The sequence below is a fragment of the Dipodomys merriami genome, unplaced genomic scaffold (genome assembly GCF_024711535.1).
Source record: "Dipodomys merriami isolate MVZ:Mamm:240054 unplaced genomic scaffold, mDipMer1.0.p SCAF_19, whole genome shotgun sequence".
In the NCBI taxonomy this organism is placed as follows: domain Eukaryota; kingdom Metazoa; phylum Chordata; class Mammalia; order Rodentia; family Heteromyidae; genus Dipodomys; species Dipodomys merriami.
In genome coordinates, this window is record NW_027203270.1 from 18638310 (window position 1) to 18661426 (window position 23117).

Genomic DNA, 23117 nt, shown 5'->3' on the forward strand with positions numbered 1-23117 from the left:
TACTTCAAGCTTTTTTTTTCTTCGGTCTGATGTGGGGTTTGAACTCTGGGCCTGGGTGTTGTTCCTTAGCTCTTCAGCTCAAGGCTAGTGCTCTACCACTTGAACCACAGTGCCACTTATGGTTTTCTGGTGGTTTACTGGAGATAAAAGTTTCATGGACTTTCCTGCCCAGGCTGGCTTTGAACCTCCACAATCCTCAGATCTTAGCCTCTTGAGTAGCTAGGATTATAGGCATGAGCCACTGGTGCCCGGCCTCACTTCCAGCTTTTTTAATGCTTAACTGGAAATAAGAGTCTCATGAACTTCCAGTTGGCTTTGAACCTCGATCCTCAGATTTCAGCCTCTGGAGTAGTTGAGATTGCAGGCATAAGCCACTGGTGCCAGGCTTTGTTATTTATTTATTTAAATTTTTTAAATTAATTTATTTTTTTGCTGGTCGTGGGATCTGAACTCTGGGCCTGGGCGCTGTCCCTCAGCTCTTCAGCTCAAGGCCAGCGCCCTACCACTTGAGCCACAGCACCACTTCCAGTCTTTTCTGCTTATGTGGTGATAAGGAATCGAACCCAGTGCCTCATACATGCAAGGCAAGCACTCTACCACTGAGCCACCTTCCTAGCTCCAAGGCTTTGTTTTTTAATGACCCTGTTTTCCGCCCCCTCATTTATCTTTTAATTGACCACAATGAGCAGAACACACATTGATGAAATATTTCCAAAGGTACATATTCAATTATGATGGTGGTACTGGGATCTGAATTTAGGGCCTTGTGCTTTCTAGGCAGGTGCTTTACTACTCAAGCCACACTTCCAGCCTACAGAAAGAGTATTTGCCATAGTGCTGGGCACAACTGAGCTCCCCAACTATCACCAGCTGTTCTTTTTTTTTTTTTTCTTTGCTAGTCCTGGGGCTTGACTTCAGGCCCTGGGCACTGTCTTTGAGCTTCTTTGGCTCTAGGCTAGCACTCTACCACTTGAGCCACAGCACCACTTCTGGCTTTTTCTGTTTATGTGGTACTGAGGAGTCAAACCCAGGGCTTCACGCATGCGAGGCAAGCACTCTACCACTAAACCACACTCCCAGCCTAACAGCTATTCTTTTTTTTTTTTGTTGGTCATGGGGCTTGAATTCTTTGGGTGCTGTTCCTGAGCTCCTCAGCTCAAGATGAGTGCTCTATCACTTGAGCCACAGCGCCACTTCTGGTTTTCTGATGGTTAGTTGAAGATAAAAGTCTTAGACTTGCCTGCCCCAGCTGGCTTTGAACCTCAATCCTCAGATCTCAGCTTCCTGAGCAGCTAGTATTACAGGCGTGAGCCACCAGCACCCGGCTAGTAGCTGTTCTTTATTTTTGGAAAAGTGTGGTTCCTTACCTCACTGGTCAATAAGGAAATGGAGGGGCAAGGCACTACTAGCCATGCCATCCTACTGTTGGTGGTTTCTGAGATGAAGACCAGCATGGAAATCTGACCAAGGATCTACACACCCTGTCTGTCTTACCTGGTGCCACATTCTCGTCAGCCCACTGAAAGAAGCCACATTGTTGCTCTCGTGGCTTGGCACACGTATGGAACTGGCGCCCTTTGTTGGGTCCGTCCTTCTGCACAGTCCGTGTCACGGCAGGCTGGCTGCACAGGCAGCATGTGCTGCCACCACTTACATCACTAGGGTTACCAAAACCACCAGACTGATTGCCTGGGCCTGGTAGGCGTCCCATGGAGCTTCCTGGAGGTCTTGAGGCAGGGGTGGGGAGTCCTCCTCCTGACTGATGGCTGCTGTCAGCCCACAGAAAAAAGTTGCAGCCACCACCACTGCACTTGTAAAACTGCCGACCCTGGTTAGGGCCCTCCTTGCGGACAGTGAGCAGCACAGCCTCCTGGCCACAGTTGCATGTCACAGAGTTGCTTTCACCAGTGCCAGTTGGTGGTTGGAGGGTCTGGTGCAGAGGCATCGAGGGTCCAGTCTGTCGGCTGCTATGGAGCTGGGAGTGGCTTTGTTGGCTACTGTCCATCCTGTTCAGGGCCTGGCTGGCCTGAAGGAGGCCAGAGGCCTGGTTTGCTCTGGGGGCAGCCCCCCGTGAAAATCTCAGGTCCAAGATTTCCTTCAGGGTCTCATCACATCCACCAATGCAACCCACAAATTCTAGAGGCATGGTTGGTGGAAGGCTGCCACGCTTAAATTTTAACTTCAACCTAGTGGGAATAGAAAATGGCAAAAGACTTATTAACCACTATATGCTAGCATCTTCCATCATCCTGTCCCAGGGCTGTTAAGTCCCCCATGAAGCACCCTAAAATCTTCAGAAGATTACAGATTGGGGAGCAGTACAGATGAAACCTAACACCCTAATCAACCACCCAAATCCAGACTTCTCTGAAAATTTCCATTTCACTACAGCAGTGGTTCTTGAAGTATGGTTTCTGGGCCCCATAGAGGTCTGGACCCCTTTCTAGGTAAAGAAGGTCAGATTATTATTATTATTTTTGATCGGTTGTGGGGCTTGAACTCTGGGCCTGGGCGCTGTCTTTCAGCTCTTCAGCTCAAGGCGAGCGCTCTACCGCTTGAGCCACAGTGCCACTTCTGGTTTTTTAGTGGTTTATTGGAGATAAAAATCTCATGGACTTTCCTGCCTGGGCTGGTTTTGAACCGTGATCCTCAGATCTCAGCCTCTTGAGTAGCTAGGATTACAGGTGTGAGCCACTGGCACCCAGAGGTCAGATTTTTTTTTTTTTTTTTGAGGTCAGATTATTTTTTAAGAATGCTAAGAAGTTGCACATGGGTTCCCTTATTCTTCCACATGTGCCTACTGGCATTTTTCTGAGATGACAATACTTGCAGTGGCTCAGCTGACTGCAGAGGCAGTTATGGGAAAGCTAGTCTTTTTTTTTTTTTTGGGTCCGGTCGTGGGCCCTGAACTCTGGGCCTGGGCACTGTCCCTCAGCTCTTCAGCTCAAGGCTAGCGTTCTACCATTGAGCCACAGCGTCACTTCCGGCTTTTTTCTTTTTGCTTATGTGGTGCTGAGGAATCGAACCCAGGGCCTCATGCATGCAAGGCAAGCGCTCTGCCACTGAGCCACCTTCCCAGCCCCGGGAAAGCTAGTCTTGCACAATGGAAACAAATGTCATTCTTCGCTTTGGGAAACAGGTACTTTATTTGAAAAATCATTTTTAAAATTTGTAATATATTTGCTATCAGTGGATAAATACTTTAAAATGTCCCAACTTTCATTTCAAATAGGGAATATACAGAAAAACATCATCCATGACTAGAGCTCTTTGGGGTTCTCAATGATTTGTGTATGAGAGAAGGTTCTAGGGATTGGGTTTGAGAACTACTATCCTGTTAGGGCTCTAGGGGTTTTGGAGCAGCATGGCCACCAGACTTAACAATTTCTTGACCTCAAAGCTGCAAGGATACTTTCTTCCTCCATGGTACTTTGCGGCTCAGAAGGGCTCCTTCCCAGATGGAGTTTCCATGAAACATAAAAGGATTACATCAGCTTCCTGGGTTGCAGCCAGCACAGCTCCTGCTCCACAGAGCCTAAGAATGGCATTCCCTAGATGTTCCCCCCTTGTGATGGTTCTGTGATCTATGCCTTGAGAGACACCTGGCTCACCTGTATACAGGGGGTGGCTGACAAACCGAACACACGCTATCATCCCTGCTGGCCTCTAGCACTGAGTCAGGAAACCAAATAGCTGATCGACACTCAGGGAAACCTGTGCAGCTGAGGTAGAACCTGGGGAGTAGGGACAACCAAGGTCAGATCACAGGCATACAGGAGATACTGTGTTTCACCTCTATTAAGAAAACCCTTTTTTTTGGGGGGGGGGGGGCAGGGGAGTGCCAGTACTGGGGCTTGAACTCAGGGCTTTGCTCTCCCTTGGCTTTTTTTGCTTAACGGTGGCATTCTACCACATCTGCAGCCACAACTACACTTCTGGATTGTCTGCCTTTGAATTACAATCCTCAGATCTCAGACTCCGGAGTAGCTAGGATTACAGGAATGAGCCACTGGCACCTAGCTTAATGCAGCATTTTTGTGTGTGTGTGTGTGTGTGTGTGTGTGTGTGTGTGTGTGTGTGTGGTGTATGTGTGTGTGTGTGTGTGTGCACGCACATGAGTGTGCATGCATGCTGGTCTTGGGTTTTGAACTCAGGGTCTGGGTGCTCCACTTTGTGATCAAGGCTAGCACTCTACCACTTGAGCCACAACACTACTTCAGGCCTTTTCTGAATAGTTTATTGAAGATAAGAGTTTCATGGACTCAGCCAGCTGAGTAGTTAGGATTACACATGTGAGCCACCTGCATCCAGCTTTAATGCAACATTTTGAGGCAGATACCACTCTTACTTCATGGAATCTGAATTCCCACAGCACATACTCCAGGTACTGCCCTGCTATGTTGTTAGTTCTAAGGACGTCCCCAAAGCAGCCTTCCTTTAATAATGACATGGACATAAAGTGACAGGGCCTTTCAGAGCTGGCTAACTCAACAGTTCTGAGTGAGGAGAGGTAGGCACAGAAGTCAGGCACTGACCCGCCAGTTTTCTTGGTCTTGAGGACCATGTCCTTGTTGCACTGTGGGCACTTCCGGATGGGCTCTGGCATGGCTGGGTAGATATCCTCTTGTTGGGCCACCTCTGCCCTTTCCCCAAAGTATTGGGACAAAGCCTCGTCCAATCTGAAGAAAAGGCACAGACATCACTTAGCCAGCATCACTACAAAGGTATTACAATACTCTCCTGTTTCCATGACACACAAGAGCCTGGAAGCAGCTTGTTAGGGAGTCACAAGGCTGATACAGATAGCAAAGGGCAGGGAGGAAATGGAAGCTCCCACTGCTCCAGGTTCCCCAGACTCCTGGCTTGCAGCTAGACAAGATATAAATAAAACTGCATTGACTGCATTCAATTCTACCTAGTATATTTCTTTTCAAAATGGTAAGTAGTAGTCTGATAGATAAAAAGAAAATCTTAAACTGTTATTTCCTACCATAAGCACAAAGACATGTGGAAGTATTTTCTCCACACCAACCATCTAGGGGATACCAGCTGGGTGTCCCCTAATTTAACTCAATTCTAATCTGGGCTCAGTCTTTAAGACTGTCCCACTTCAGAGGCTATCTGTAACCAGAATGTGACCTGTATATCTGACCAACTGGCTATAAATTGGCTTACCATAATGCCCCTTTCCCTTCAAGTTTGATTTTTTTGTGTGTGAGCCAGTCCTGAGGCTTGAACTCAGGGCCTGAGTGCTATTCCCGAGTTTTGTTCAAGGCCAGTACTCTACTACTTGAGCCACAACTCCATTTCTGGCTTTTTGGGTAGTTAATTGGTGATGAGTCTCACTAACTGGCTTCAAACCACAGTCTTCAACAAACTCAGCCTCCTGAGAAGCTAGGATTATAAGTGTGAGCCACTGACACCAAGCTGTGACTGTTTTTCTGGAGCAGCTCACATAACTCAGCAAAGTCAGATGGAGAGATGCACAGGGAAAGGCATGTGAGAGGGTAAGGATCACTTGTGCCTTCCCTGGACAAGCTGTCCTCTAGGAATCTATTCAGCTATGTGAAAGAGCTCAAACCCTGGGCTTTTATGGAGACTTCAATATTTAAACATGACTGATAAATCATTGATCACTGGAAATCAACTCATCCTTCAGCCCCTTCTCTTCCTAGAGATGGGGAGTTCAAACCTCTAACCATATGTTGGTTCCCCTGGCAACCAGCCTCCATACTGCAACTCATCAGGTGTCCCTTACCCCCACCCCAACACCTCCTCCATCAGTAAGCTGATTAGTAAAGCAAAAGGACAGTATCAGTTTAAGAATTGCAAAGCTGGGTTCTGGTGGTTCTCTCCTATAATCCTAGCTACTTAAGAGGCTGAGATCTGAGGATCATGGTTCAAAGCCAGCCCAGGCAGGAAAGTCCATGAGACTTTTTTTTTTTTTTTTGTCGGTCGTGGGGCTTGAACTCTGGGCCTGAGCGCTGTCCCTCAGCTCTTCAGCAAGGCTAGTGCTCTACCACTTGAGCTACAGCTCCACTTGCGGTTTTCTGGAGATAGGAGTCTCACGGTATTTCCTGCCCGGGCTGGCTTTGAACCGCGATCCGGATTACTGGCGTGAGCCACCAGCGCCCGGCTCCATGAGACTCTTATCTCCAATAAACCACCAGAAAACAGGAAGTGGAGCTGTGGCTAAAGAAGACGAGTGCTCACCTTGAACTGAAGAGCTCAGGGACAGTGCCCAGTCCCTGAGTTCAAGCCCCATGACCAACCAAAAAAAAGAATAAATAAATAAATAAAAATAAATAAATAATTTTTTAAAAATCCAAGGGTTTTAGGAGTTACGTACCAGGAAATGAAGGCTAAATATCTAGTATCAGAGTATCACAGGTAAAAACATACAAAGAATCTATCAGAACTGCTTTAAATGAATGGGACAAGAAATTTTTCTTTTCCTTTGTTGTTGTTTTCATCTTATTTGTTCATTTATCTGTCTTTGGGGGGGTAAGTGGGGGCACATAAATGGATGGACAAAGGGTAAAAAAAATGTAGCAGTGGTATTTACGATACACTATACATGAACTATGCATCTTGTGGGCGGGGATGGGAGGTAAAAACTGGGAAAGAGCAAGGGAAAGATCTTGGACTTCAAAGCCAGCCCAGGCAGGGAAGTCCATGAAACTCTTATCTCCAATTAACCACCTGAAAACCAAAAGTGGTGCTATGGCTCAAGTGGTAGAGTGTTTACCTTGAGCTGAAGAGCTAAGGGATATCCCAGGATCAGAGTTGAAGCCCCACGACTACCACCAACAACAAAAAAAGTACTCTTTACCTGCCTTATGTCATGTAACCCCTTTGTACATTACCTTTATAGTAATAAAATAATTTTTTTAAATGACTGTGACACCTAATCCAAGGCAGAATTAAAATTTTAAAGGCTAACATTTTTTTTTTTTTTTTTTGGGTCTGGTCGTGGGGCCTGAACTCTGGGCCTGGGCACTGTCCCTCAGCTCTTCAGCTCAAGGCTAGCACTCTACCAATTGAGCCACAGCGCCACTTCGGCTTTTTTTTTTCTTATGTGGTGCTGAGGAATCGAACCCAGAGCCTCGAGCATGCAAGGCAAGTGCTCTACCACTGAGCCACCTTCCCAGCCCCAAGGCTAACATTTCTAAAGCTAACAACCTAGAATAATTGAAGGTGTTCTGATTACCATTATTACTATACTTTTCTTACTACTTCTATACTGGCAAAAGTCTATAGAAAAGAATAAACTAAACTATCAGGGAAAACGCCAAAAAGGGAAAGCCCATGAGACTAGCCTCTCCACAACAAGGTTTCCGGTGAGGATTAGCTGGCAGGGTGCAGGTCTAGAGTAACTGCACCTCCTAATTTCTGCTGAACCACCTCAGATACTCCTACTTCTTTTAGGGAACTCTATGGCACACCTGATTTCTTAGATAAGACAACGAGGTTTGGTACTTACTTCGTTGCCTTAGCCACTGCTTCAATGAAAACCTGCTTATATTTCTGCACTTGCTGCCTTAGAACCACAAATTTGTCCTTCTTGCCCTCACAGATCAACTTCAGATCAGCTTCCAGCTCAGCCCGGAGGTCAGGTTTAGACATCTCATAGCCCATGGAATCATAACCTGAAGGAAGAGAACAGAACTGTGAGCTCCTGAGTGATACGCAGGCCTCCCTGCTATCCACTTCAAGCTCCTTCCACCCTTACCTTCCACAAGTCCCATGCCCAGGTGACCAGGGAGGAATCGCTTGTCTGAAGTGAGCCCCACATACATCCGGGCTTTGATGGTTTCAATGTGCTCTGCATGAGTGGCATCGGTACCTGGAAGCCATTTCCGTTATTCTGAGATGATACAAGGAGCAGCACATGGGTACCTCTATCACCCTGAGATACTTCTTCCTGGACAGTCAATGCTGTTTCATACAGGAATCCATAAAGGAAACCTCAACCCTCCTGCTCCTCCTGCCCTACTGCTTATCACAGCCACCAATTCCAGCCTTCTAACTCCTCCTCTCTCATGAGTAGGACCATGGCTGTACCCATAATACCTCCTCTGCATCACAGCTCTATCCTAATTATTCTAAGCTGCAGCCAAAGGGACTTTTTAATATGTAGTTGTGCTACTAGGGATATGAAACCATGGACACAATGAAGCATCATTTCACAACAACTGGCCTAGGTATAACAGGAAAAGTAACAGTAAGTACTGGCAAAGACGTGGAGAAACTACATGTTGCTAGAAATGTAAAATGGTGCAGGCACTTAAGAGAACAGTTTAGGGGCTGGGAAGGTAGCTCAGCGGTAGAGTGCATGCCTTGCAAGCATGAGGCCCTGGGTTCGATTCCTCAGCACCACATAAACAGAAAAAGCCGGAAGTGGCGCTGTGGCTCCAGTGGTAGAGCGCTGGCCTTGAGCTGAAGAGCTGAGGGACAGCGCCCATGCCCAGAGTTCAGGCCCCATGACCAGCAAAAAAAAAAAAAAAAAAAAAAAAAGAGAATAGTTTACAGTTCCTCAAATATTGGCCTCGAAAGCAAAATGGGGTGGTAGATGCTTAGAATTCCAGCACTCAGAAAGCACCTCATAGCCTTCCTAGACCACTAGTCCTAGCAACTCTTTCACAGACTTAGTTGTATATTCTTTTACTTTTTGTGAAGGTGGTAGTGTAAAACTTAGGTGCTCAACCACTTAAGTCAAACAAATTCCTAAGCCAGTGAAAAACTGCTTGTTTACTTGATTAATTCATTCACTTACTCATTTATTGCAGTACTAAGGGGTGTTTTTGCCTCGGGCTTGAACTCAGGGCCTGGGTACTCTCCAGAGATTTTTTAATTCAAGGCTAGCACTTTTTTTGTTGTTGTTCCGTAGTGGGGCTTGAACTCTGGGCCTGGGTGCTGACCCTCAGCTCTTCAGCTTAAGGCTAGCACTCTACCACTTGAGTCACAGCACCACTTCCAGCTTTTTCTGCTTATGTGATGCTAAGGGCCTTATGCATGCAAGGCAAGCACTCTACCACTTCCCAGCCCCTCAAGGTTAGCACTTTATCACTTGAGACACAGCTCTACTTCCAGTTTTTTGGTGGGTTGTTAGAGATCAGAGTCTCATGGACTTTCCTGACTGGGCTGGCTTTGAACTGTGATCCTTAGATCTTAGCCTCCTGAGTAACTAGGATTATAAGCATGAGCCACTAAAGCCCAGCCAGTACTGAAGTTTGAACTCAGCTTTCTTGGATGGTGATCTAACATTTGCACAACAATTCCAACCCAGATTTACGCTGGTTAACTGGAGATGGAGTCTCATGGACTTTTCTATGCAGACTGGCTTCAAACCACAATCCTCCAGATTTCAGCCTCCTTAGAAGCTAAGATTAAATGCTGAGTCACTGTGCCCAGGTTTTCTGAGTACAATCTATACTTGTGTTGCCCATCATTAAAGGCAATTAAAAAAAAAAAAAGTGGCAACTGGAGGAAAGCAAGGAAGGGGTGATGTCCAAAAAATGAAATCTACTCATTACCTGACTTATGAAATGGTAACCCTTCTGTACAATACCTTAAAAACAATAAAATTACCTATTTAAAAAAAGTAGCCCAGGGCTGGTAAGGTGGCTTAGTGATAGAGTGCTTGCCTAGCATTCATGAAGCCCTGGGTTTGATTCCTCAGTACCACATAAACAGAAAAGGCCAGAAGTGGTGTTGTGTCTCAAGTGGTAGAGTGTTAGCCTTGAGCAAAAGAAGCTCAGGGACAGTGGCCAGACCCTGAGTTCAAGCCCCAGGACTGGCCAAAAAAAAAAAAAAAAAGTAGCTCAGTAATCCCACTCCTAGGTACACACCCAAGAACAAAAACATACCCCTATACAAACACACAAGACTGTTCATAACAGCATTGTTTTGAACAGATCAAAAGTATAAATAATACAAAAGTCTATCAACTGGTGAATGATGGGCTGGAGGTGCAACTCAGTGGTAGATCACTTGCCCAGCCCACATAAAGCTCATGTTCCATCTCTAGCATTGTACCACAAAAACAACAAAACCCCCACACTGGCTAAGGTAAATTCTTAACTAGGAGGTATGGCTCAAATGGTTGAGCACTAAGCCGTGAGTCAAAAATCCAAATAAGCATGTGAGGACTTGATTTCAAAACCCAGTAATAGCACAAAAGAAAAAGAGGGGCCAGGCACTGGTGGCTCATGCCTATAATCCTAGCTACCCAGGATCATAGTTCAAAGCCGGCTCAGGCAGGAAAGTCTGTGAGACTCTTACCTCTAATTAACCATCAGAAAACTGGAGTGGCACAGTGGCTCAAGTGGTACAGCGCTAGCCGTGAGCTGAAGAGCTCAGGGATAGCCCCAGAGTTCAAGGCCGAAGACCGACCAAAAAAAAAAACAAAAAGAAAAAGAAAAAGAGAAAGGGGGGGGGGGAGAAGGAGAGATGGGAATGTATCACCTGCACTGAGGAGACAGTGGCTGTCACACAGTACATGCTGAGAGCCACAAGCTCCACATGAGCTACTGACCGATGCCATGCTTCTCCATGAGGGCAATGAGGTCAGCTTCGGTAAGCAGCTGGGGCGGGCTTGTCTCTCCATCCACCATCTCCACAGTACTGGGCTGAAAGCAGGAGCCTTGCTCATAGAGAGGAAGGAGCTACAGAGAGCAGGAAGTGCAAGGGTCAGATCGTTCTGTCATCAAACTCAGCCCATTCCTGCTCCATCAGAAGGTGTAGGGCTGGAGCATGAATACCTCCCTTTCCCATCTCCTTATCACCTTGTCACTCCAATGATCATATGGATATACATCCAGGTAGTTTCGGGCCAGGATTATGAGGCCATGGGCCACAAAGCGTTCCTGAGCAATGTCAATCTCCACAGTGGTTTCCTGTCCTTGAGCATCCTGGGAGCAGCAAGCCAGAAAATGGCGAACAATGAACTCATACAGTCTTCTTTCATCTCCCTGTAGAAAAGGAAAGAAGTCTGAAACCCCTAGAACTGTACATTTCAAGGTCAGTAGTACCAGTAAACTAGAGTTTCAACCCTGCACAAAACAGGCCAACATGAGTTCAGGCAGGTCTTTGGGAAGATGATTTGTTTTGGCTGACATACCTTACTACTCTGTAATCAGGCAAAGGTGATCTAAATAAGGGAGATATAGTCTCCTCCAGCCTGGAAAGTGGCTCTTTGATGTGAATTCAAACAGAAATGAGATAAAAAACAAGAGACTCCATAAACATAAGACTAATAGGGAAAGACTGCATCTCCATGCATGTACTACAGCAGTGACTTCGTATCAATAAGAAAGGATTAGTGAAGTTCCTTGCAAAAGCCCAAGAAACATTTATACTCATACATAGTAATTCTCACTCTAAGAACTGATTCAAAGGAAAAAGATGTATAGAAATATTTATGTGGGGGCTGGGAAGATGGCTCAGTGGTAGAGTGCTTGCCTTGCATGCTCGAGGCCCTGGGTTCGATTCCTCAGCACCACATAAGCAAAAAGAAAAAAGCCGGAAGTGGCGCTGGGTCTCAAGTGGTAGAGCGCTAGCCTTGAGCTGAAGAGCTGAGGGACAGCGCCCAGGCCCAGAGTTCAGGCCCACAACCGGACCCAAAAAAAAAAAAAAAAAAAGAAATATTTATGTGTATACTATATGTTAGCTACAGTATATTACATACAAATAGGATGGAGATAATCTTTTTTTTTAATTGTGAAAATACTGTACAGAGGGGTTACAATTACATGGGAAAGATAATGAGTACAATTCTTATCAAGCATTGTAGCCTCCTCCTTTGTTTCCCCTTCCCATCCTCCCCCACACCCCCCAATCCTCCCCGCTCCCTCCCCTCCCCCCAGGATGGAGATAATCTTACAAAAACAGATTTGGCAAAATATGATTAACAATTGTCATTTATCATACTTGGCAGTGAACTCTCAATCCTCCTACCCCAGGGATCCTAACTGCTAGAATTGCTATTATAATCAGGACTGTAATCCACCAGAACTGTGCATGTGGCTCAAATAGCAGAGTGCATACCTAGTTAACAGCATACCTGGCTAGCAAGCATGAGCAAGCTCAAGGCCAAGTTCAAATACTAGTACTGCACAAATAAAATAACAACCAAGTAAGTATATAATGGCTGGGTGAGGTTAGAATTTTGAGATTATATGCATGTGTTGAAAAATATGGTTTGGCCAACTAGACTGACTTGAGCTACATACACAGTGACACTCTGTCTCAAAGAATAGGAGAAGAAAAAAAAATTGTGGTTCTGGTGCTTGTTTGCCAAGTACCAGGCCCTGAGTTCAAACCCTACTACTGTCAAAAAAAAAAAAAAAGGACAAACAAAAGACACGGATCTGAGTAGGGGATATAGCTTTCAAAACAGAAAAAAGACTTTTAGTTAAAACTCTTAGCTACAGACTTCAGACAAGCATAAACAGCTGCTGCCCTTGTGGTACTCATCCCACAGCTGAGGAAATGGCTAAAGCACTGAAACTTCCTGGCAGAGTTGGAAACCTTGTGGTGACTGAAGGCTACAAGGCTTCGGAAATGGAAGGAAGGCTTCAAGGCTTGCTGTGGGACTGACAGAGGAAGGTGAGTTGCTTTGTCTGAATGAGGGACCAATTAAGTGGAGTTCACCAATTACAGCCAACCATGGGGGTCTTTATGAAAGCCAGGTATAAACTGGAATTTTTTTTTTTTTTATTTTGTTGGTTGTGAGGCTTGAACTCTGAGCCTAGGCACTGTCCCTGAGCTTTTCAGCTCAAGGTGAGTACTCTACCACTTGAGCCACAGCTGCACTTCTGGTTTTCTGGTGGTTAATTAAAGATAAGAGTCTGGGGGGAAGAGGGGGATGGGAAAGGATGGAAAGGGGAAAAAAAGGAGGAGGCAACAATGCTTGATAAGAAATGTACTCATTACCTTGCCCATGTAATTGTAATCCCTCTGTACGGTATTTTCACAATAAAATTTTTTTTTAAAAAAGTCTCACACACTTTCCAGCCCAAGCTGCTTTGAACCATGATCCTCAGATCTCAGCCTCCCGAGCAGCTAGGATTACAGGTGTAAGCCACCTGTGCTGGCTAAAATTTTTTTTTTTTTTTTTTTTTTTTTTGTCGGTCGTGGGGCTTGAACTCTGGGCCTGGGCGCTGTCCCTCAGCTCTTCAGCTCAAGGCGAGCGCTCTACCACTTGAGCTACAGCGCCACTTCCGGTTTTCTGGTGGTTTATTGGAGATAGGAGTCTCACGGTCTCTCCTGCCCGGGCTGGCTTTGAACCGCGATCCTCAGATCTCAGCCTCCTGAGTAGCTAGGATTACAGGCGTGAGCCACCAGCGCCCGGCTGACTAAAATTTTATTTATTTACTTTTTGGTGCCCATCCTGGGGCTTGAACTGAGGGCCTGAGCAATGGTCATGACCTTTTTTGCTCAAGGCTAGTGCTGTACCACTTGAACCACAGAAATCAGTTTTTTGGTGGTCAAAGTTATGAAGTTTCACGGCCAGGTTAGCTTTGAACCGTGATCCTCAGATCTCAGCCTCCTGAGTAGCTAGGCTTACAGGCATGGGCTGGCTTTGGAATAAAATTTCAATACTGACCTGTTTCTTGACACAAAAGAAATATTTCAGGGGACTGGGAAGGTGGCTCAGTGGTAGAGTGCTTGTCTTGCATGCATGAGGCCCTCAGTACCACATAAACAGAAAAAGCTGGAAGTGGCGCTGTGGCTCAAGTGGTAGAGCGCTAGCCTTGAGCTGAAGAGATGAGGGACAGCGCCCAGACCCAGAGTTCAGGCCCCATGACCAAAAAAAAAAAAAAAAAAAAAAATTCAGTATTATTTATTTTAATCAGAAAACATTTAGACCAGATTTAAATCTGCTCTTGGTTCCAGCAGGCCTCACATCCAGAGAAACAAACCTGTAAGTTGCTGGTGTATTTGGTGGGGTGAATAGGAGGATGAGCTTGGTCAGATTTGTTCCCATTGCGTGGGTTGGGGCCACCCCGCTCCAGAATGCTTTGGGCAAAGGCCCCCCAGTGTGGATCAGAAGTCTGCTGTTCTACCAATGCCATCAGGTTTAAGTCTTTGGGAAAAATGTTTGTTTCTGTTCGGGGATAGCTGATGTACCTAAAAGAGAGGCAAATGAAAGAAAATCACTAGGCTCCTTCCTAGGTTCTGTTATAACTCAAATTCCCAGGTAGTACCTGCAATCACCCATCTGCTGCTGCTAACTCAACTGAAAACCACCTGTCCCAGGCAGAGAAAAGGTCATACATGGAAGCCCTTTGAAAATAAGGAACAGTAGGCCCTTCTGTTAGGACAAATGAGATGGGAAAAGGAAAGCAAAGTGCAGGATAAAAGCGCAAAACTCTGCATCAGCCTAATGGCCTGGGGCATATCACTGGCATCCCTAAGTTCGTCTGACATAAAGACTGTGTCATACATTAGCTCATTGGCCAGTTTTCATAATGTATAATTTTTTTTTTTTTTTGTTGGTCATGGGGCTTGAACTCTGGGCCTGGGCGCTGTCCTTCAGCTCTTCAGCTCAAGGCTAGCGCTCTACCACTTGAGCTACAGCGCCACTTCCAGTTTTCTGGTAGGAATCTCACGGTCTCTCCTGCCCGGGCTGGCTTTGAACCTCGATCCTCAGATCTCAGCCTCCTGAGTAGCTAGGATTACAGGCGTGAGCCACCAGCGCCCGGCTTTATAATTTTTCTTTTTTTTTTTTTTTTTTTTGGGTCCGGTTGTGGGCCTGAACTCTGGGCCTGGGCGCTGTCCCTCAGCTCTTCAGCTCAAGGCTAGCGCTCTACCATTTGAGCCACAGCGCCACTTCCGGCTTTTTTCTTTTTGCTTATGTGGTGCTGAGGAATCGAACCCAGGGCCTCATGCATGCAAGGCAAGCACTCTACCACTGAGCCACCTTCCCAGCCCCTATAATTTTTCTTAAAGCATCCAAAAAACATGCTGTCTAACAAAGCTGTTAACATAGACTCTACATTGTATGTATGTGTTGGTACTAGGGCTTAAATTAAGGGCCCAGGCACTGTCCCTTAGCTTTTGGGCTCAAAGCTGGTGTTGCACCACTTGAATCACAGCTCTACTTCTGATTTTTTGGTGGTTAATCGGAGATAAGAATCGTATGGAGGGGGGGAGGAGTGAGTAGGGAGGTAGGAAGGGAAGGGAAAGTAGGGGAAAAACAAAGGAGGAGGTAACAATGCTGGATAGGAAATGCACTCATTACCTTACTCATGTTACTCAAGTAACTGTAACCCCTCTGTACAGTATTTTAACAATAAAAAACATACTAAAAAAAAAAAAGAATCTTATGGACTTTCCTACCCTGGCTGGCCTTGAACTGTGATCTCGGCTTCCTGAGTACCTACAATTATAGGCATGAGCCACTGGTGCCAGAATATGTAATTTTAAATTTTCTATTGGCTTCTTAATGATGATTCTCACAGGCAAACAACTAAAGGTGCCATCTGCTGTCTGTACTCTCAGGAGCCAAGGGAAGAGGTCTTGAGGGGTTAAGAGTTTTGGGGGACGGGTGCTGGTGGCTCATGTCTGTAAACCTAGCTACTAAGGAGGCTCAGATCTGAGGACCATGGTTCAAAGCCAGCCTGGGCAGGAAAGTCCATGAGACTCTTATCTCTAATAAACCAACAGAAAAAACAGAAGTGGGGCTGTGACTCAAGTGGTAGAGAGCTAGCCTTGAGCTGCAGAGCTCAGGAACAGCGCCCAGGCCCAGAGTTCAAGCCCCACGACTGACAAAAAAAAAAAAAGTTTTGGGGGCTGGAGATGTAGAGTTCAATGGTAGCATGCTGGCTTGTCATATGCAAGGCCTTGGATTCAAGTACCAGGGATTTTTCTCTGGGCTCTTATATTCAAATGCCTTATCTACCAGAGCTTGGGTGTTAGCTAGTTTGTTTCTCCATAGCTCTATTTCTTCTTTTCCTTCCTTCCCTCCCTCCCTCCCTCCCTCGTGTGTGAGTGTGTGTGTGTGCGTGTGCGTGTGTGTGTATGTGCGTGTGTGTGTGTGTGTGTGTGTCTGGACCTTGGACCCTAATTTGGCTTTTTTGCTCAAGGCTTGTGTTCTACCACTTGAGCCATTCCCATGCTTTATTTCAAAAGCTATTTTATATCCTAATAAAGATGCACTGAATTCTACTGCCAGATCCCAATTATTTACCCTTGAGTATAGAGCTTTTCAGCAATCCGCATGGTTTCTTTAGCATTTATTCTCAACTTGCGAGAAGCCAGCTTCTCCAGCTCCTGTTAAGAAGATAAACAGGCATTTTTACAATGCAGTATGAGTTGGTAGGACACAACTACCTAACCATCTTCAGGCAGGCCTAGCCATCATCATGCCAGCTGTGGCATTCACAAGATGAGAAGAATGGCAGATCTTAGACAGTGGTTTTCAGACAGTCATACTCAGCTGGAAGAAAACTGTTAGCAAATTTATGGCCCCAAACACTGGGGAATGATGTGATATAATAGGACTGGGAGAGAGGTTAAAACCTTTTCTTTTTTTTTTTTGGCTGGTCCCAGGCCTTTAACTCAGGGCCTAGGCTCTGTCCCTGAGCCTCTCTGTGCTCAAGGCTAGCGCTCTACCACTTGAGCCACAGTGCCACTTCCGGCTTTTCTGCTTATGTGGTACTGAGGAATTGAACCCAAGGCTTCATGTATGCTAGGGAAGCACTCTATACCATTAAGCCACATTAACAGCCCTCTCTTTTTTTTTTTCCGACAAGGTTTCACTACATAGCCCTTTATCGTTAGGATTACAGGCATGAGCTACTAGAACCTGGCTTGCATTATTGTTCTTGGTTATGAAATCTGCAACTTTTTTTTTTTTTTGGGGGGGGGAGACTATCGTAGGAATTAAAGTCAAGCCTTGAGCTTAGTAACACGGTATACTTCCACTTGAGCCATGTTCCCAGCCCTTTTTTTGCTTTATTTTTCAGATAGGGTCTTTTCTACTCAGGCTGGCCCTTACAGACTGAGATTTCCACCTCCAAAGTAGCCTACTGACATTTTTTTGTTTGTTCTGATCTTCAGGCTTGAACTCAAGGCCTGGACACTATCTTTGAGCGTTATGCTCCAGGCCTGGACACTATCTTTGAGCGTTATGCTCAAGGCTAGTGCTCTACCACTTGAGCCACAGCTCTACTTCCAGCTTTTTTTTTTTTTTTTTTGCCAGTCCTGGGGCTTGAACTCAGGGCCTGGGCATTGTTCCTGAGCTTCTTCTTTTTTTTTTTTTTTTTTGGGTCCAGTCATGGGGCCTGAACTCTGGGCCTGGGCACTGTCCTTCAGCTCTTCAGCTCAAGGCTAGCGCTCTACCACTTGAGCCACAGCGCCACTCCTGGCTTTTTTTCTTTTTGCTTATGTGGTGCTGAGGAATCGAACCCAGGGCCTCAGGCATGCAAGGCAAGCGCTCTACCACTGAGCCACCTTCCCAGCCCCCCGAGCTTCTTTTGCTCAAGGCCAGCACTCTACCACTTGAGACACAGTGTCACTTCTGGATTTTTCTGTTTCTATGGTACTGAGGAATAGAACCCAGGGCTTCATGTATGCCAGGAAGCACTCTACCACTAAGCCACATTCCCAGTCCCCTCCCCCCACCTTTTTTTTTTTTTTTTTAAAGTTAATTGGACCTAAGTCTTACAGGCTGGGCTGCCTTCGAACTGTGATCTTAAGATCTCAGCCTAGAGGCTGGGAAGGTGGCTCAGTGGTAGAGTGCTTGCCTTGCATGCATGAGGCCCTGGGTTCGATTCCTCAGCACCACATAAGAAAAAAGCTGGAAGTGGCGCTGTGGCTCAAGTGGTAGAGCACTAGCCTTGAGCTGAAGAGCTGAGGGACAGCGCCCAGGCCCAGAGTTCAGGCCCCACGACCGGACCAAAAAAAAAAAAGATCTCAGCCTCCTGAGTAGCTAGGCTTACAGGCATCAGTCACCAGTGCCTGGCTGAAGTTTACATTTTTAACAACCAGCATAATGACACTAATGCAGACAGTCTGAGAACCACCCTTTGGGAACTTCTCAAGTCCTGGAATATTCCCCTGGGTAATGAAAAGTATCCTTTGAGGCCTTCTAGGGCATAACCAGATGTTCTTCTCTGTTGACTATATACCAAACATATTTTAACCCATGAGAAAAAAACAAACAAACCACATATGTTGAGCTGGAAGTGTAGCTTAGTGTTAAGAATGCTTGCCTAGCAAATAATTACCTAAAAACAGGCTATTTCAATTGTAATATACGTATAAGTATGGGAAGAGAAGATATTAAAATGTTAGTAATTATGTAAAGAAGGAAAGATTATGGAATATTTTCCCTCCAAATCTTACATAATGTAGTTATACTGCCTTTGTTTTGTTTTTTAATTTTAATTTTTTGTGAACATACTGTACAGAGGGGTTACAATTACATGGGCAAGATAATGAGTACATTTCTTATCAAGCATTGCAGCCTTTGTTAACTTGAAGAATAATAAAGTATTAAGGAGGCAAGCAGGCCTGGGTTGGTCCTACGTGCCTTCATGTGTGTGCTTACAATGAGTGGTCTTCCTTGACTGGGTGGGACTCCACCACAAAGTAGAACCCAGTAATGCACTTAAGCACCTGGAACATACCACAGTATCCAAAGCTTGAGGCCTCCACTTGCTCTTTGGCTTAGACTTTACCTCTACCACAGTTGCCCTGGGATCCTAGAAAATCAAGAAAGCAAAGCCCCATTAACTGAGGGTGTTGTCACTTTCAGTGAGCCTGCCTCAGCTCCTGCTCATCATTCCAGGTAACATGCAGCACAGCCAAGGAGAGTGATGACATGTCACTTGCAGCTGGCCAGCATCATACACACATGCACACAAATCGGGATAATGTAGAATTAGAAATAGGAAAAAGCAGCTGGGTGCTGGTAGCTCATGCTTGTAATCCTAGCTATTCAGGAGACTGAGATCTAAGGATCACTGTTCACTTTCCAACCAGGACAGGAAAAGTCCATGAGACTCTTCTCTCCAATTAACCACCAGAAAACTGGACATGGCTCAAAGTGGTAGACCCTAGCTTTGAGCAAAAAGAGCTCAGGAATAACGTCTGGGCCCTGAGTTCAAGCCCCATGACCATAAAAATAAAAGGAAAGTTGGGCACCTGAAGAGCTAAGGGACAGAGCCTAGGCCAAGTTCAAGCCCCACAACCAACCAAAAAAAAAGGAAAAATTATATAATACAATAGCAATCTTAAAATCAATGTCATAGTTGGTTTAAGTGATTTGTTAATGAGAATACTTGCAGGTCACAATCCAGGTTACAACTTCCCAACCTACTGGAGACCAGCTATTCCTTTCAAGTTCAGAGTAAGCCTGCTCCATATTCCCTGTAGCTGTAGCACTAGGAATTGGACCCAGGGCCTCAGACTATGTCTTGAGTTATGCTCCAATTCCTTTTGTTTATTGTACTGTTTCTGAGACAGGTTCTCTCCAGTTTTGCCTAGTCTTTTTTCTTTCTTTTTTTTTTGTCAGTCATGGGGCTTAACTCTGGGCCTGGGTGTTGTTCCTGAGCTCTTCAGCTCAAGGCTAATGCTCTATCACTTGAGCAACAGTGCCACTTTCAGTTTTCTGGTGATTTATTGGAGATAAGAGTCTCAAGGGCTTTCCTCCCCGGTCTGGCTTTGAACCGTGATCCTCAGATCTCAGCCTCCTGAGTAACCAGGATTACAGGAATGAACCACCACCAATGCCTGGCTAGCCTAGTCTTGAATTCTTGTTTCTGTTTCTTGTGTAGCTGAGATTATAGGTATGAGTCACCATGCCTGGATTAACTTTTTTAGTTAAAAAGTACCATGTGCAAAGGCTATAGGGGTATTGAGTTAAAGATGAATGGTGAACAAATGGGGTGACTCTTGGAAGATAATGGAGCTTGCAAAAAGAATATAGTTACATTGGTATCCAATTTGGTGGCTAGTGTTTTGCTATTTATTGGTGCTCATGTGTCTCTGAACAAGTTCTTCCGCTAGCTTCCTTCTCTGTAGAATGGGGATAGTATTACTGCTCTTACAGGATTATTAGGATTAAGCAAAGTAACATGCAACAAAAGTATTATGGTACACGCCTGTAATCCGAGAATTTTGGAGGCTGAGTTAGGAGGATTGTAAATCTTTGGGCACCTACTCTCGCTTTGTGTTTTTACTCATAGCTGGTGCTCTACCATTTGCATCACATCTCCATTCTATCATTTTTTGCTGGTTAATTTGATAGAGTCTTGCCAATTTTTCTGCCCAGCTTGGCTTTGACTCATAATCCTCACATCTCAGCTTCCTGAGTAATTATGATTACAGACAGGAGTCACTAGTATCTGGCAAGATTGTAAATTTGAAGCCATCCTGGGCTATACGTCAAGTCTCTACCTCAAAAACAACAACAAAAACAAAACAAAACAACACCCCTAAAACATGTAATAAAAGTATTCTAGCTGAATAGTTGTTATTCCTCTTACCAAAGTAGTAACATGCTAGGAACATACCATGAACTACCCACTTTGAGCTCTCTGATATTACTTAGGCACCACTGTGCGCAGCTCCCTGTTAAAGCACACAAGCTAATGCTAGATATAGGAAATAGATCACAAAGTGGACATTTTAAGGGTCAGGAGCATAAGGTGGGATTCCAGCCCTGCTGCTGACTGTCCTATGGTCTGAGCCTCATGGCTTTTCACATTCTTTTATCTTCTATTTGTGCTGGTACCAGGGCTTGAACTGAAGGCCTGACAATCTTGCTTGCTTACTGCTGGTGCTCTATCACTTCAGCCATGCTCTAGCTGACTTTCTGCTATTTAATTGGAGGTGAAGTCTCATTCACTTTTCTGCCTAGGCTGGCATCAAACTACAATCCTTCAGATCTCAGATTCCTACATAGGTAGATTTATAAACGAGCCATCAGCACAGGGCTTCAGTGCTGTTTTCATGAGGTTCCCAAAAGTGATGTCCTGAGATGCAAACTTAGGACGATATAGCTCAGTGGGAAGATAGGACTGAAAAACAGCTCTGCCAAAAGAGACGGCAAGGCTTGGGAAGGGTACAGAATAGTCTTGAACCAATAAAATTGCAAAGAACGCCTTACCTCCATACATAACTGATAGAGGACAAGACAAGCTGTGTGGTTAAAGAGACGATGCCTTTTCCAGTTGAATTCTACAGTACCATCTCTGTGATCATGAGTTACTATATTGGGGAGAGAGAAACAGAAAAGCTGTCTCAGAGAAAATACTGTGTGACAGACAGAAAAAGGTATATTATCGTGAAAAACAAAGGACTATGAAATAGAGGGGAGTTCTGGATAAACAAGGAAATTTAAGTGGATTCTGACTATTGTAATGGAATAGGGTAAAGGGGAGCAAAAACAAAACAAACAAACAACAACAAAAATATACACACATGGGGCTGGGAAGGTGGCTCAGCAGTAGAGTGTTTGCTTCACATGCATGAGGCCCTGGATTCAATTCCTCAGCACTATATAAACAGAAAAGGCCGGAAGTGGCATTGTGGCGCAAGTGGTAGAACGCTAGCCTTGAGTTGAAGAGCTGAGGGACAGTGCCTAGGCCTAGAGTTCAAGGCCCACGACCAACCCCCGCCCCCCCCCAAAAAAATATACACACACATTTAATTAGTACAACAATCTATAGTCTACATTTTTATTCCTGGGTCTGGAGGTCCCATGTCATATACAACCCTTCTCCAATCTTACCTTTAATTCTTTTCAATTGTTATTATAAAGGTGGTATATAGAGTGGTTATAGTTTCATAAGTCAGGCTGGGAATATGATTTAGTGGTAGAGTGCTAGCCTTGAGCAAAAAAAAAAAAAAAGAAGTGGTGCTGTGGCTCAAGTGGTTAGTGTTCGCCTTGAGCTAAAGAGCTCAGGGACAGTACCCAGGTTCAGAATTCAAGCCCCAGAAAGAAAAAAAAAGTAAGGCTAAAAAAAAAAAAAAAAAAAAAAAAAAGAAGCTCAGGGACAGTTCCCAGGCCTTGAGTTCAAGCCCCAGGATTGGGGGGGGGGGGGGAGTTACGTAAGTCATGTAATGAATACATTTCTTTTTAGACAGTGTTACTCCTTCTCTCCATCTCTCCCAGTTTTTCCTTCCTATCCCACCCACAAGTTAGATAGTTCATTTTCCATTGTTTCCATTTGTTTACCCTTTGTTCCTCTATTTCTGTGCTTACCTTTGATTTTGTGAAAGATTTCTGGTACAAAAGTCTGAATGGCTTTGAACCTCTCCACCACGAATCCCAGTGTTGGGAACTGGCAGCTGCCATAGCTGATAAGCTGCTCTGCTAGCACCTCAGGAAAAATCTTCTGAAGCCGTAGGGTCTGGAACCTAGTGAAGGCCGCTCCTGGAAAATGAGTGAAGGGAGGGAATGAGAAAGTAATAGATGATGAAATTAGTTCTAAATGTACTACACAGGTGATGAAAAGGCATATTAGTTGCTTACCAATCCTCAGATCTAGCTCTTGCCTCACATCCACAGCATCACTCACTCTCTGATCAGGCTCAGTGAGGTTTTCACAGGCCATCCTCACAGCACGGGGTGTAATCTCAGAGAAACGGGCTCTCAACACCTGCAGACTGGGCTTCACTACAGAACATGGTGGGAGAAGGGAGGTTGAAAATAATCAAAGTATACTTTATATATGTATGAAAATGTCATAATGAACTCTGGTGGCATGTCTATAATCCTAGCTACTTAGGAGGCTGAGAGCTGATGATCCTGGTTCAAAGCCAACTCAGGCAGGACAGTCCATGAGACTTTTTTTGCTATATAAACTAGAGCCACAGCACCATTTCCAGTTTTCTGGTCATTTACTGGAGATAAAAGTTTCGGGGAGGGGTGGGGAGATGGGAAGGGGAAACAAAGGAGGAGGCAACAATGCTTGATAAAAAATGTACTCATTACCTTGCCCATGTAATTGTAACCCCTCTGTACGGTATTTTCACAAAAATAAAATAAAACAAACTTCTTATAAAAACATTAAAAAAGGGCTGGGAAGGTGGCTCAGTGGTAGAGCGCTTGCCTTGCATGCATGAGGCCCTGAGTTCGATTCCTCAGCACCACATAAGCA

The 23117-nt window shown here is 45.0% G+C and overlaps 1 protein-coding gene across 3 annotated transcripts in view; it reads right to left on the reverse strand.

Annotated features, from left to right (window-relative positions):
- The window catches only part of Top3a (DNA topoisomerase III alpha), a 37090-nt gene that overhangs the window by 3915 nt on the left and 10058 nt on the right, over positions 1-23117 (reverse strand). For 2 of the 3 annotated variants that reach the window (XM_070027576.1, XM_070027574.1), the window contains exons 6-18: positions 22490-22633; positions 22220-22390; positions 21122-21222; positions 18639-18713; positions 16196-16278; positions 13926-14133; positions 10788-10973; positions 10538-10667; positions 7733-7846; positions 7484-7649; positions 4536-4679; positions 3612-3734; positions 1495-2186 (exon numbers count right to left, since the gene is read on the reverse strand). In XM_070027576.1, the coding sequence (XP_069883677.1) occupies positions 1495-2186; positions 3612-3734; positions 4536-4679; positions 7484-7649; positions 7733-7846; positions 10538-10667; positions 10788-10973; positions 13926-14133; positions 16196-16278; positions 18639-18713; positions 21122-21222; positions 22220-22390; positions 22490-22633 (2337 nt within the window). The remainder of the gene's footprint in view (positions 1-1494; positions 2187-3611; positions 3735-4535; positions 4680-7483; positions 7650-7732; positions 7847-10537; positions 10668-10787; positions 10974-13925; positions 14134-16195; positions 16279-18638; positions 18714-21121; positions 21223-22219; positions 22391-22489; positions 22634-23117) is intronic. The other variant, XM_070027575.1, reaches the window with a different exon arrangement.